We start from the raw sequence: 12706 nt of genomic DNA on the forward strand, positions 1-12706 counted from the left end.
AACTGCTGCATTAAATTATCAGCCAAGGGCAAAGTTAAACCTTTCATATCCTCCCTAATGATATACGTGCATGATATCAATTAGGAAGATTAAATTAATGAACTTTGGAATTAATCAGGAACCCCCAAACCAAGCATATGTATACATGATTAATTATTATGACTGTTCATCAATTTCAACAAATCGATCAAATAACACAGTGACAATATGTTGCTCGTAAAATAGTCAGGTGTGCTGCAAGTTGAAAGGAGCAATCCCGGCATGCTGGAACTCATTGGGCGCGCAATGGGAGATCACACGTGCAACCCCTTTTCACCTGTCTTTTTCCCAACGTTTTGAAATGAGGAATAAACGGAACAACTGATGCAAAATACTGTTGTTACTGCAGGTGGTCTAATCAAACGGGAAGATGGAAAACGAAAAACAGGAAAACGCAATGTTTGTATTAGAAAGTTAATCGTGTAGACCAAATCAAGGTTAAGATATCAGGACTTACCGTTGATTTGGGTGTGCAATAGTCCACAGAAAAATAAAAACCGTAGTAGACCCATTCTGGCATACTGTAGTAACCGTCCACGGTTTATCTGCACACAGATTTGTCCGATAGACTTCTTTATCTTGCAGATTGTCCGACTCTCAATAGTTTTGGTTCTTTGAACATGAAATATGGACTTTTAATACAGTTGTTTATCGTGAAGTGTACAACCAAATCATTCACAAGACGACTTCACGTTTTCTCTCAGAGAGCGCACCGGATGGGCAGCCTACTTCTCCATACATAATGTTTATAGCTGGGTGTCTCACCAAGCAGACACCAACCGCGCAGAGCAACGATGTGCTCGTCTCATAACATCGCCCCGACCTCCCAGAGCCTCTTTCGTGCAATGTTCCGTCCAGCTAAAAGTGTCCAAAGCGAAGCAAACACTCAATATAGATTAGAAATAGTCAGAATGACCATGATTTTAAATATCACTTCGAATGAATGCGCGCTGTTATATCTTTACACTGTTGTGAGCCAACAGTGGTGGTTCCAGACCCGAGGTGAATGAATAGCTGCAGTTACAGCTCCCTCCTCGTAGAACTGGGAAACACTGGTACAGCAGTGGGCTATAGGAACGCAGATGCGCAGACTTCCATCAAACCAGTGCAAGATGTTGCTCCTATGCGATGATCTGAGGTCAGTTTGGGTTTACATTAAGATCTGAAGATAGACGATAAACTGATCCTAGATCTGAACTGTACACATCCGACGGGGCAGCTACATACAGAGTGCTGTGGAAACCGCATACAAATTACATAAACACATTAGGCTATCACGATATTTATTTGCAAGATGTGAGTGCAGGAATGTTATTTGGGTTTGGTGTTTAATTAAATGGCTACCTTTGCAATTGGTATGCGTGTGATAGGCAGATTAAGGCAATTAATGGCACTGCTCTGTGTCCGTTATAACATCTGGAGTAGGCCTATATAGGCTAAACATCCATGGACAATAAAGTAGCGTCCCCTATCGACGACATGGCTATCTCATAGATCTCGTCTGGCATAGACAGAATGGGACTGCAAAGTGTTTTGTATATGGCAATTATCTCAGTCAATATCAATGACAAAATGAATGCTAATTACCCATGGAGCATACTGTCTCCTGTCAGCGGTCGATTCCTGCCACATGCATCAAAGGAAGACAAATCCTGTGATATATTTTTATCGAACTGCGCATTCAATGTGTTATTTGAGCAAATACTCTTCCCAACAAGCACATTCAACAATGCTTATCTACTGATAATTCCGTTTGCTCGGTGGACTGAATTGACATTTCCTGTGACTTTTTGGTTAATCCCTTGAGTATAAAGGGAGTCATCATTTAGTGTCAGGAGTCATCCAGGTGGTGGATAAATGTGTATGCCTTTGTCGCTATTGAGGATAAGGTCAATCTGTTATGGTACTGTACTGTAGGTAAAGTGAGGCTGTTCCAGGTAGATGGCTGAGTGCAGAGCACTCACAGCAACCTGTACTCAGGGGTAGAGGTAACATAGCAAACGAAAATATGGGACACTCAAATTAGTATGATACAGCATATTTCGTTTGGTATGGTATGTATTCATTTGTGTATGTCCATCATCCGTTTTGTATGATATGTTATGAATTCAATTCGTACAATATGTCACAAATTAGCAATATGTATGATGTGTTACATATTCCAATTTCTTGGTGTGGCTATAACGTTAGTTAGGTGGTAGGTGGCTAATGCTAACATCAGCTAGGTTGCTAACGTTAGCTAGGCTAGGTGTTAGGCGGTAAGGTTAGGGTTAAGGTTAGGGTTAAGTTAAAGCGTTAAGGTTTGGAAAGGGGTTAGCTAACATGCTAACTACTGTCATTACAAAGTAGCTAACAAATGGTAAGTAGTTGCTAATTCGCCTAAAAAATATTTTAGTCACCCAGCCATCCACCCTGACCAACCAACCTCCTTTTCTTTTTGCCAAACGGAGTATATCAAACTCATTTTAGTGTCCAGAATGTTTATTTACTATGTTACGTCCAGTCCATGACACCAGCCTGCTCACAGGTAAGTGCTGTCATGAAGTGGAAAGAAACCATACCGTGATTGCTTCTGATGGGAGAGAGTGACCCTCTTCCCCTCACACTTCCCTTTCTCTACCTCTGACACGCACATCTGTGGACTTGTCCTTTCAGAAGATGCCTCCACATCTCCACTGCCATTATTGGCACTCTATCTGAAAGACACTTTGACAGAAACAAAACATTGATAAAAGTTTCATAAATGGAATGTTCTGAGGTGCATACTCACACCCCAAAAGGGCTATAACACTAGTTCCATTGAGTAACAATGAATATAGTTGTTGTTCGCCAAATAAGAGTTCATACAGCCCTTGGAAATGGAATGTTCTCTCACTCAATAATACATAACAATGGTTCATGAACATCTCAATGAAATCGACTCACTCACTCACTCACTCACTCACTCACTCACTCACTCACTCACTCACTCACTCACTCACTCACTCACTCACTCACTCACTCACTCACTTACTCACTCACTCACTTGTGTTGTTCATGATTTTGTCAAAGGGTTATAGGCCTATAGCTTACCATGTCTCACGGCCAGTGGAAGTGATAGGTAGCCTAGACCCAGGAGGAAAATAGGATTTCTTATAGGTGCAGGTGAATAAAGGTGCAAAGTGATCATTGACAACTTCATTTATGTGAGGAGAAAAAAACGACCAATCTTTACAAGAAAAAACAATTTGGCTCAGTGTCACTTTGCACTTAACTTGTAGCAAGATAAATAGTCTAAAAGTCAGTTCAAACTTGACCTGACATACCATACACATGTCTGTTCCCCTCCTTCTCTGTCAAAACTGAAAGGTTGGAACCAACTAAACACCCTTATTGGGAGAATCTCAAATGGTTTTGCTTGAATCCTCGCATCCTCTCCTCTGTCCTCTCCTCGTCTGGTTTTGAAAAAGTTAACTGAGGAGTGGAGGCATGGAGAGGAAACATGGAAACAAATGAGACTCTCCTTCTCCTCTCATGTGCCATGAGACATGGAGTTTACAAGCAAGGGCGGACTGGCCATCTGGCATTTCAGGCAAATATCAGATGAGCTGGTCACATTTTTTTTTTTTAGCAAAATTATAATTTTCTATTATCTAGATCAGAATCCATCATTGTATTTGCAGGTCTGAGAAAAAAAATGCCTTTTATAAAAATGTCATGCAATTCTGTCAATTTACATATTAGCAGAATATTTTTTAATACCACACAAATTACAGAAATTACAGGCTGAGAATGGACAGAGAATGGACAAATAATTCAATCTGATACGTCATTAGGAATTTGAGCATGGTACTTTCAAATGTTAGGACTACCATCCTACTCCAGACAGAGTAGGCCTACAAATGCTGAAAAAAATCAGCTTTAACTGCGAGCTACTCTTCTTCTTCAGTGGCGTAACCCAATGAGAGTTGATCCCAAATGTTTCCCTAAAAGCTGTCTGGATTTAAACATCTTCTATTGTCCAGAAAGTGAATAGTTAAATACATTTATAGTGACAGAATGACATTACTTCTTAAGCAAGGTAAATGTTCTGTCTCCTTGGCTACAGAAGGTTGTAGCTTAGCCTCTGAATGTAAAAAAAACCCAAAAACAATGACATCCCCATATGCATCGGTACCACGTCTTTCCCGGGAATTGTACAGCTTGTTTGTAGCATAAAGCATTGCGAAACAAAGTGCTGCTATAGATCACTTTTTATAAATCAGATCTGCTTTATTTTCTTCAAAATCTTAAGCAAACAAGGGGTAGGCCTGTGCTTTTTACCATTTTCTTTAATAAAAGGTAGGCCTATGGCATACCCACTCATACCACCTCAATTCGAGTCCTGGTTTTAACTTAACAGCCCTTTACTGACAGGTAGGCTATTTAAAGAGGTAGGCTATTTAAAGAGTGCATGGTGGTCGAAGGAATTAGCCGACAAATCTATGGATACCGTAGCCTATAGCCTAATTTCGTCTGTCAAACAGGTGAATTAAAATGAGGATGTTTCAAATGAATTATGCCTACCCGAATTTGCTTACTTTCAACACCATGAGCTGTCATTTTCCGATTGATTGTGCCTCCGGCTGCTGCTTCAAGTTTTAGCTCCACCAGTGGCGGATTTAGGTATAGGCGACATGGGCAGCCACCCAGGGTGGCATCTTGCAGGGGGCGGCACGGGGTGCTGCACAAAAAGTATTGTAATGGTGACTTTTGCACGATTGATTTTCTATCGCTCATTTGCATGTCACGTCAATTATATCATCACCGTGTGGGACTGTGGGTCACTTAACCTTGTCGGATTGGGCACCTTGATTATAGTTTGTGAGCTAGGCAGGCTACTATCTGGGAAGGTCTCCCACTCAAAAGTATGAGATGGGGAGGGAGGAGGGGGGTAGGTTGACCTCAAGTCTCCTCACTGGAGGTAGGGCAGCGGGGAAATCTATCAAATAGCGCACCTCTAACTTTGTACAGTACTAATGCAATTAGTAAGATCAGTCACACTACGAAATGCTACCAAATGTCACAAATACTATCAAATATTGCAAAAATCACTGAAGCTGGAGACTTATATCTCCCTCACTAACTTTAAGAGTCAGCTGTCAGAGCAGCTTACCGATCGCTGCAGCTGTACACAGCCCATCTGTAAATAGCCCATCCAACCAACTACCCACTTCATCCCCATATTTGTTTTCCTGCTCTTTTGCACAGCAGTATTTCTACTTGCACATCCTCATCTGAAAATATATCACTCCAGTGTAAATTGCTAAATTGTAATTACTTTGCCACTATTGGCCTATTTATTGCCTTACCTCCTTACTTCATTTGCACACACTGTATACAGATTTTAAAATTTTGTTACTGACTCTACGTTTTGTTTATTCCATATGTAACTCTGCGTTGTTGTTTTTGTCACACTGCTTTGCTTTATCTTGGCCAGGTTGCAGTTGTAAATCAGAACTTGTTCTCAACTGGCCTACCTGGTTAAATAAAGGTGAAATACAAAAAATATTTTTCTCCTCTTTGCACTCTCCTTCTTAAAATTAATAGAACATAGGCTATAGGCTTGTCCGCCTGCAAGAAATAGATTTTTTCACTACACCTAACAAGCAAACAAAAATCAGAAGAAGCCTTTGACTCTCCTCCTGAACTGCCACTGTAGGCCTACACAGCACAGCATTGGTTAGGCAGCACACAAAAAAAGGTTTTCATCAGCAAGAGCAGAGCAAGCCAGGGCTCAGGGTTGGAATATTCGTTGCAGTGTGTAATCAGCCTGGTTTTATTTACACCATCCCAGCAGCTATCTTAGAAATATATAACTTTGCTCTGTGCTTCTCCAATCATGCACATCGTAGCCCATGGCCTATAGGCTATGGATCACCTGGCTGAGACCACACTAAATATCCAATAGGCTATGGATCACCTGACTGAGACCACACTAAATATCCAATAGGCTATGGATCACCTGACTGAGACCACACTAAATATCCTATAGGCTATGGATCACCTGGCTGAGACCACACTAAATATCCAATAGGCTATGGATCACCTGACTGAGACCACACTAAATATCCTATAGGCTATGGATCACCTGACTGAGACCACACTAAATATCCTATAGGCTATGGATCACCTGACTGAGACCACACTAAATATCCTATAGGCTATGGATCACCTGACTGAGACCACACTAAATATCCTATAGGCTATGGATAACCTGACTGAGACCACACTAAATATCCTATAGGCTATGGATCACCTGACTGAGACCACACTAAATATCCTATAGGCCCACTTGATGTTGTGCTCCCAGCAGAGAATCAGAGATGAGTGGCAGCATCGGGCACACATTGATATATAGCATAAGCAACATTCATTAATAAGCAACATTAATCTAAAACACAAGGGAGAAAATGGTGTTAGAAATACCAGGGCCGATTCTTTGTCCCAGTCCGCTACTGCTTAAAGGGGTGGAATCCCCAAATAAATGCGTAAATGGATAAAAACAAATGTAACTAGTTGAGCAAAACATTTTAAGTAGCGAAATCCTTTTTATTTATTTTTTACATGTGCTTGACCCCCACCTTGAGAAACAACAGCTAATTCAAAAACACTTCTGCTCTAGCTGCCCCGGAGGATACTCTTGCACATACTCTGCCGAAGTAGGTAATCAAGGAAGTGAGCGTACTAATCGGTTCACCTACTAACAAATTTAAACTCTTCTAGACCACTTATCAATCTCCGTGCCCTGGGGGAGTTGAGGAGAAGGACAGGCTTTTCCCCAATTGAGAATCTCCTCGGGCAAGTTCCCTTGCTCAGTCAACGGATTGCACAGGAGCAGTTTCCCCTCCCTTGCATGCCTGCCTCACCTGGGACAACCTTAGGTATTCCTGTTTCTCTATGGTCAAAAGACTACAATAACCACAAGGTTGTTGACAACAAGGGCAACCGTAACAGCAGTTGTTTAAAGTGATGCTACAAAGTTTTGTATACTTTTGAGCCAGTAGTTTTGAAAGTAGCACTCAAGAGCCAAAAAGGGTCCCTCGAAAATGTGGCACAATTGTGTACACGTCACATTAGTGTATCACTTTGTTGCACATGCTTTGTTGTGTGACAATACGGCCGACCTGATCCCAATAACAGTTGTATTGTTTTACAAGCTGCCTTCCTCAAACTAGTAAGCCATGCTTCTTCCAGTAATTGAGAAGTAGAAAAGTTATATTTACAGTATATGTTTGCATCAAATAGCCTTGTGTACTCCTAATTTTCATATTGATTATACATGATCATAGTGCATTGTATAGAGACAGGCTTTCAAAGTCACGTACTGGCACATGGCTTCAGTGTTATGAATGATCAATTGTGCAATCAAGCCAACAGAGGATTTCAATAGTTGGCATTTACAGGTAGGCCAATATTTTCTTGTCTCGTAAGTGGATGAAAACAACAATGCTTGTGTAGCCTACATGTTGAGAATGTAAAAGTTGTGACCTGTCACAGAGGGGCCAGGACCCACTATGTGTGGACTCTCGTATCATCTACATTTACATTTGAGTCATTTAGCAGACACTCTTATACGGAGCGACCTACAAGAGCAATTAGAGTTAAGGGGGAATATCAGCCCAAATCTGTTAACCGCAATCTTTCCAGCAAATTTACTCCCCCACTCTGGTCTACACATAATCATGATTTTGTAAACATGTAAACATGTATGTTTTTCTCTTTCACAAGGATGTAGTAATGACAGTATCAGCTACTTAAGACATTGTCTTGAATTTAGGTTTTGCCTTTAGATTTCAAGAAAATTAACATCTAAGGACAACCTTTTTCACTTCTCCCTTTGACTTGCCAAACCCTGGGTCTGTTCTGTCCAGTCTGCTTCAGGAGGCATTCAAGGAAGTATGAGACTGTTGGGCCTCTGGCTTTGAAAACTGTGTCTGTGCAATCCGTGGCTATTTTGCTGACGCAGGCGGTGACTCCAGGTTCATCGGCAGCAAGTTGGGACACTGCAGTTGATTTTGCCTTTCAAAATGTGTTGCATTACAGGGATAAATTGTCCGACTTGCGCTTACATGTAGACTGCATGAACTTTACAAAAACCATGAGATCAAAGGCAATGACAGTTTTTAATGAAGTCGCCATCAGGTCAATGCAGTTGCTTCTCACAAACTGCAACATGCAGCCATCGGCTGGCAAGTGGGAGGCACTATTTGTCAACCAATCGTTAGGATGTTTTTGGTTGACCCACGGATACGTGACTAAAGATGTGACTGAAACAGGATTCAACTTTGTAGCAATTTGTAAAATCTACAGGGAATATAAAGTGCTATTTGAGACTCTCTCTCTAACCAATTAACTGTACACACGCTATGTTTTCAGTTTGAGTGTGTGATATGGGGATATAGAAAAGTTTATGTGAACATTTATAAAGAAAATGTTGACACTGCCATGTTGATGTGAGCCTTGTTGTTATAAAACCTCTCGGCCTCCACTTTCAACTTTCCCAGATTCACCTCCGCTGACTTTCGTCTACAACACACCCACTTTTTTCTGGCTATGAACCCAGCATGAACCGGTAGGAATTAACCCATTGGGTGATGCATTTCACTGTCTGAACAGCGTAACGTAACCCCTGTGTCAGGGAGGAGGCTTGCTCCCTCATGCATGCTCTTTGCACGTTCACCCAGCAGCGTCGGGTTGACTCTCACAGGTAGGATGAAAAAGACTACATGGACCGTGATCCTTTGCTAGTTACGGCCACTTTCACCATGATCCTTAGCAATTTCTTGTGCCGTTCAGCCCTATTCAGCAATGGGCGCATTCGAGCAGATCACTTTTGTCAAGACGTTGACGAACGTTGGTCACCATCTTCCAAAGTGTGTTGCATTATGGTTATAAACATTTTCCCACATGTGGACTGCATGACCCTTACAACAACCATATGATCAAAGATCAATGAACTTTCGATTGCAGTCGACTCTACATTTCTGCAGTTGCTCCTACCCAACTGCAACTTGAAGTAGGAACCAAAGCATTGTGCGAGATAACCTTTGTCTCTTTTTTTAGAGGCTTAATCTGTGTTCGGGAAACCGTCCCTTAATGAGCAAGTACCCCATACACCAGTTGTGGGGTCAATACCATGTGCGTTATACTGCTTGGCATATTGCTTGGCATATTGTTTACTCAATAACTTATGTGAACTGATGTATAGTGCATATATAGTCTAATACTTTTCTGTAAAGTGAGTGTTTTGTCCTTCATGTGATTGAATCAAATGTGATTCTTTAGATGCTTACTGACTGTACTCTATATCATCTACTGCATCTTTATGTAATACATGTATCACTAGCCACTTTAAACTATGCCACTTTGTTTACATACCCTACATTACTCATCTCATATGTATATACTGTACTCGATACCATCTACTGCATCTTGCCTATGCCGCTCTGTACCATCACTCATTCATATATCTTTAGGTACATATTCTTTATTCTTTATCCCTTTACACTTGTGTGTATAAGGTAGTAGTTTTGTAATTGTTAGTCAGATTACTCGTTGGTTATTACTGCATTGTCGGAACAAGCACAAGCATTTTACTACACTCGCATTAACATCTGCTAACCATGCGTATGTGACAAATAAATGTGATTTGTTTTGACAAAAGCAACATAAAGGTTGAGAATGAAAGAAATACACTCTAGGCAGTAGTGATGGTGACATGGACTCCAACCAATCACATCCGTTACAATTCCATGTTGCACAATCACAAATAATAATGAGGAAGGTACAAGGGTGTGAAGTAATGGCCAACAACATAGCATATCCCATATGCTGCAAAAACACATATGCTTTCATTCTAGTAGCCTATGCACTCACTACCTGGTTATATTTTGGTAAAATGTCCTTATCTTCACGACATTCATTCCTTTGAACCATGTTGATCAACTTCAGCTTCATGTAGGAGAAGTGGAATTTCGATAGCATCCACTTCATTGGCAATAACAAAGGCGAATGCCATGTCTGCCATTAGGCAGGTTTCCTTATACACACAAGTGTAAAGGGATAAAGGATAAAGAATATGTACCTAAAGATACACAAATGAGTGATGGTACAGAGCGGCATAGGCAAGATGAAAAGCAAAGTGAAGGAATTCAGGCATTCTTGAAAGTCAGGACAATCCTTGTCCTGCAAATACATTTTCATATAGTTTAAAATGGTTATTTTGCAATCAGTAGGCATTTACAATTACATGTGGGGTGGAGCTTATAGTTACGTGATGACATCAACGTGCACCGTGTGTCACACCCTGACCGTAGTGAGCGTTTTATGTCTCTATTTTGGTTTGGTCGGTGTGTGATTTGGGTGGGAAGTCTATGTTCTATGATTTTCTATTTCTATGTGTTTGGCCGGGTGTGGTTCTCAATCAGGGACAGCTGTCTATCGTTGTCTCTGATTGAGAACCATACTTAGGTACCCTTTTCCCCCACCTGTTTTGTGGGAAGTTAACTTTGACTTTGTTCAGGGCACATAGCCCAAAGCGTCACGGTTTGGTTTTCTGGTTGGCAGGTTTCACCATCCAATTATTTCAGATCTACAGGAGTGCAAGTCTCACCATGGCGATACGTTGGCACATGAGAATGATTCGAATATGGCAAATATTAGTCAATTATTGCATTCCATGTATGCTGACTTTCTCAGGCTACTTGAGACATGAAACAGAAAGGGGGGAGGGGGGAACAGGCTGTTGCCAATTTATTAATGCACAATTTGCCTAAATGGGTAATGGAAATGGGTAATGGAAACACTTGAACCACTACATTTCTTTTCATACTGTAGGTTTTTGCACATTTCTATAAATATTTTTGATGTGACGCCATTACGATTTTATTGACACAGATAGTTCAATGCAAACGCACCGTAGCAGGCAATGGTCGCATCTATTTTCAATGCAAACGCACCCTAGCAGGCAATGGTCGCATCTATTTTCAATGCAAACGCACCCTAGCAGGCAATGGTCGCATCTATTTTCAATGCAAACGCACCCTAGCAGGCAATGGTCGCATCTATTTTCAATGCAAACGCACCCTAGCAGGCAATGGTCGCATCTATTTTCAATGCAAACGCACCCTAGCAGGCAATGGTCGCATCTATTTTCAATGCAAACGCACCCTAGCAGGCAATGGTCGCATCTATTTTCAATGCAAACGCACCCTAGCAGGCAATGGTCGCATCTATTTTCAATGCAAACGCACCCTAGCAGGCAACGGTCGCATCTATTTTCAATGCAAATTTGTAAATGTCGACAAAAAAAATCACTGGACAACTTAATGGAAACATAGCTAGCGTTGCATTTCCTAGAAACAGCATAAGTTGTCCTACTTGCTGTCAGTGCGTAACACCCCTGACTTTACAAAACTGTCGGCTACTTTTGGATTAGCACTCAAACGTGCCCAATATGGTGTGCTTCAAATTCAAATACTTCCGGCTTCATGCACCATCGGGAATTTTCCATAAGTACACATGGATGATCTCAGCACTATCACTATCTACTGGTTTTAATGGCTGTGTTTGAGAGCATCAAAACGACTGCAGGTGACTGCTGACTGAGTGATCTACAAGTCACCTTGCATCATAAATAACAACTCATTATTATTTGTAGATCAGGCAGTCAGTCACAATTTACCCATGAAACATTGTGGTTTTGATCCTCTCAAACACAGTTTACATGGATCATTCTTGAGATGTTTTTACAATTGGAGTCCAGCTGTGGTAAATTCAATTGATTGGACATGATTTGGAAACGCACACACCTGTCTATATAAGGTCCCACAGTTGACAGAGCATGTCAGAGCAAAAACTAAGCCATGAGGTTGAAGGAATTGCCCGTACAGCGCCGAGACAGGATTGTGTGTCGAGTCACAGATCTGGGGAAGGGTACCAAAAATCTATGCAGCATTGACGGTCCCCAAGAACACAAAGGCCTCCATCATTCTTAAATGGATGAAGTTTGGAACCACCAAGACTCTTCCTAGAGCTGTCAGTCGGAGATTTCAAAATTCCCATTTCCCAGTTGTTTTGAACGTGTCGATAGTATCCCTATATATAAACATGTGGCATCAGTTATGCATATTATCCCCACTTTCCATGTACTTTATCACAAAATGACTCAATGCATCCATGTGTGGTTGACAAATAACAATAGACAGGAGCCTAAGTATCAGGAAAGAAAAACATGACAAACACGATTATAAGAATGATAAACTGTTCTAAAAAAAAAACTTCTCCATCGCTACAATGACAATGGATAGGTTCCCAAACGATTACAATCGTGGTTTTCCGGGCTAGGACTATGGCTACCGGAGTGGCCATGAGGTGGGAATAAGATAGAGGACAGGAAAAAAAAGGAGAAAAGTGGAACATATTATAAGTAAATATGGAATATGTGTATGCACTGTGTATGCACTGTGTATGCACTGTGTATGCACAAGCATTCTGTAAGATCTGATGAAGGAAAAGAGCTACAAGAAAGTTGAATGTGACTAGAGTGAGGATGAATTATCTGCGGTGGCAGGTGAGGTAAAGACTGCAGAGTTTGAGCCATGTCCTGATGTTGACAAAGATGATTCCGGCACAGTGGGAGTGAGAT

At 41.2% G+C, this 12706-nt stretch overlaps 1 protein-coding gene across 6 annotated transcripts in view; it reads right to left on the minus strand.

Moving 5' to 3' along the window:
- The window catches only part of LOC118390301 (roundabout homolog 2-like), a 219337-nt gene that overhangs the window by 115857 nt on the left and 90774 nt on the right, over nt 1-12706 (minus strand). For 2 of the 6 annotated variants that reach the window (XM_052457263.1, XM_052457262.1), the window contains exon 1: nt 497-1077. The exons of the other annotated variants lie outside the window; for them this stretch is intronic. In XM_052457263.1, coding sequence (XP_052313223.1) covers nt 497-551 — 55 coding nt within the window. In that variant the 5' untranslated portion in view covers nt 552-1077. Of the gene's footprint in view, nt 1-496; nt 1078-12706 lie in introns of those variants that run through there. 6 annotated transcript variants of the gene reach the window in all.

Source organism: Oncorhynchus keta, chromosome 11 (assembly GCF_023373465.1).
Source record: "Oncorhynchus keta strain PuntledgeMale-10-30-2019 chromosome 11, Oket_V2, whole genome shotgun sequence".
In the NCBI taxonomy this organism is placed as follows: Eukaryota; Metazoa; Chordata; class Actinopteri; order Salmoniformes; family Salmonidae; genus Oncorhynchus; species Oncorhynchus keta.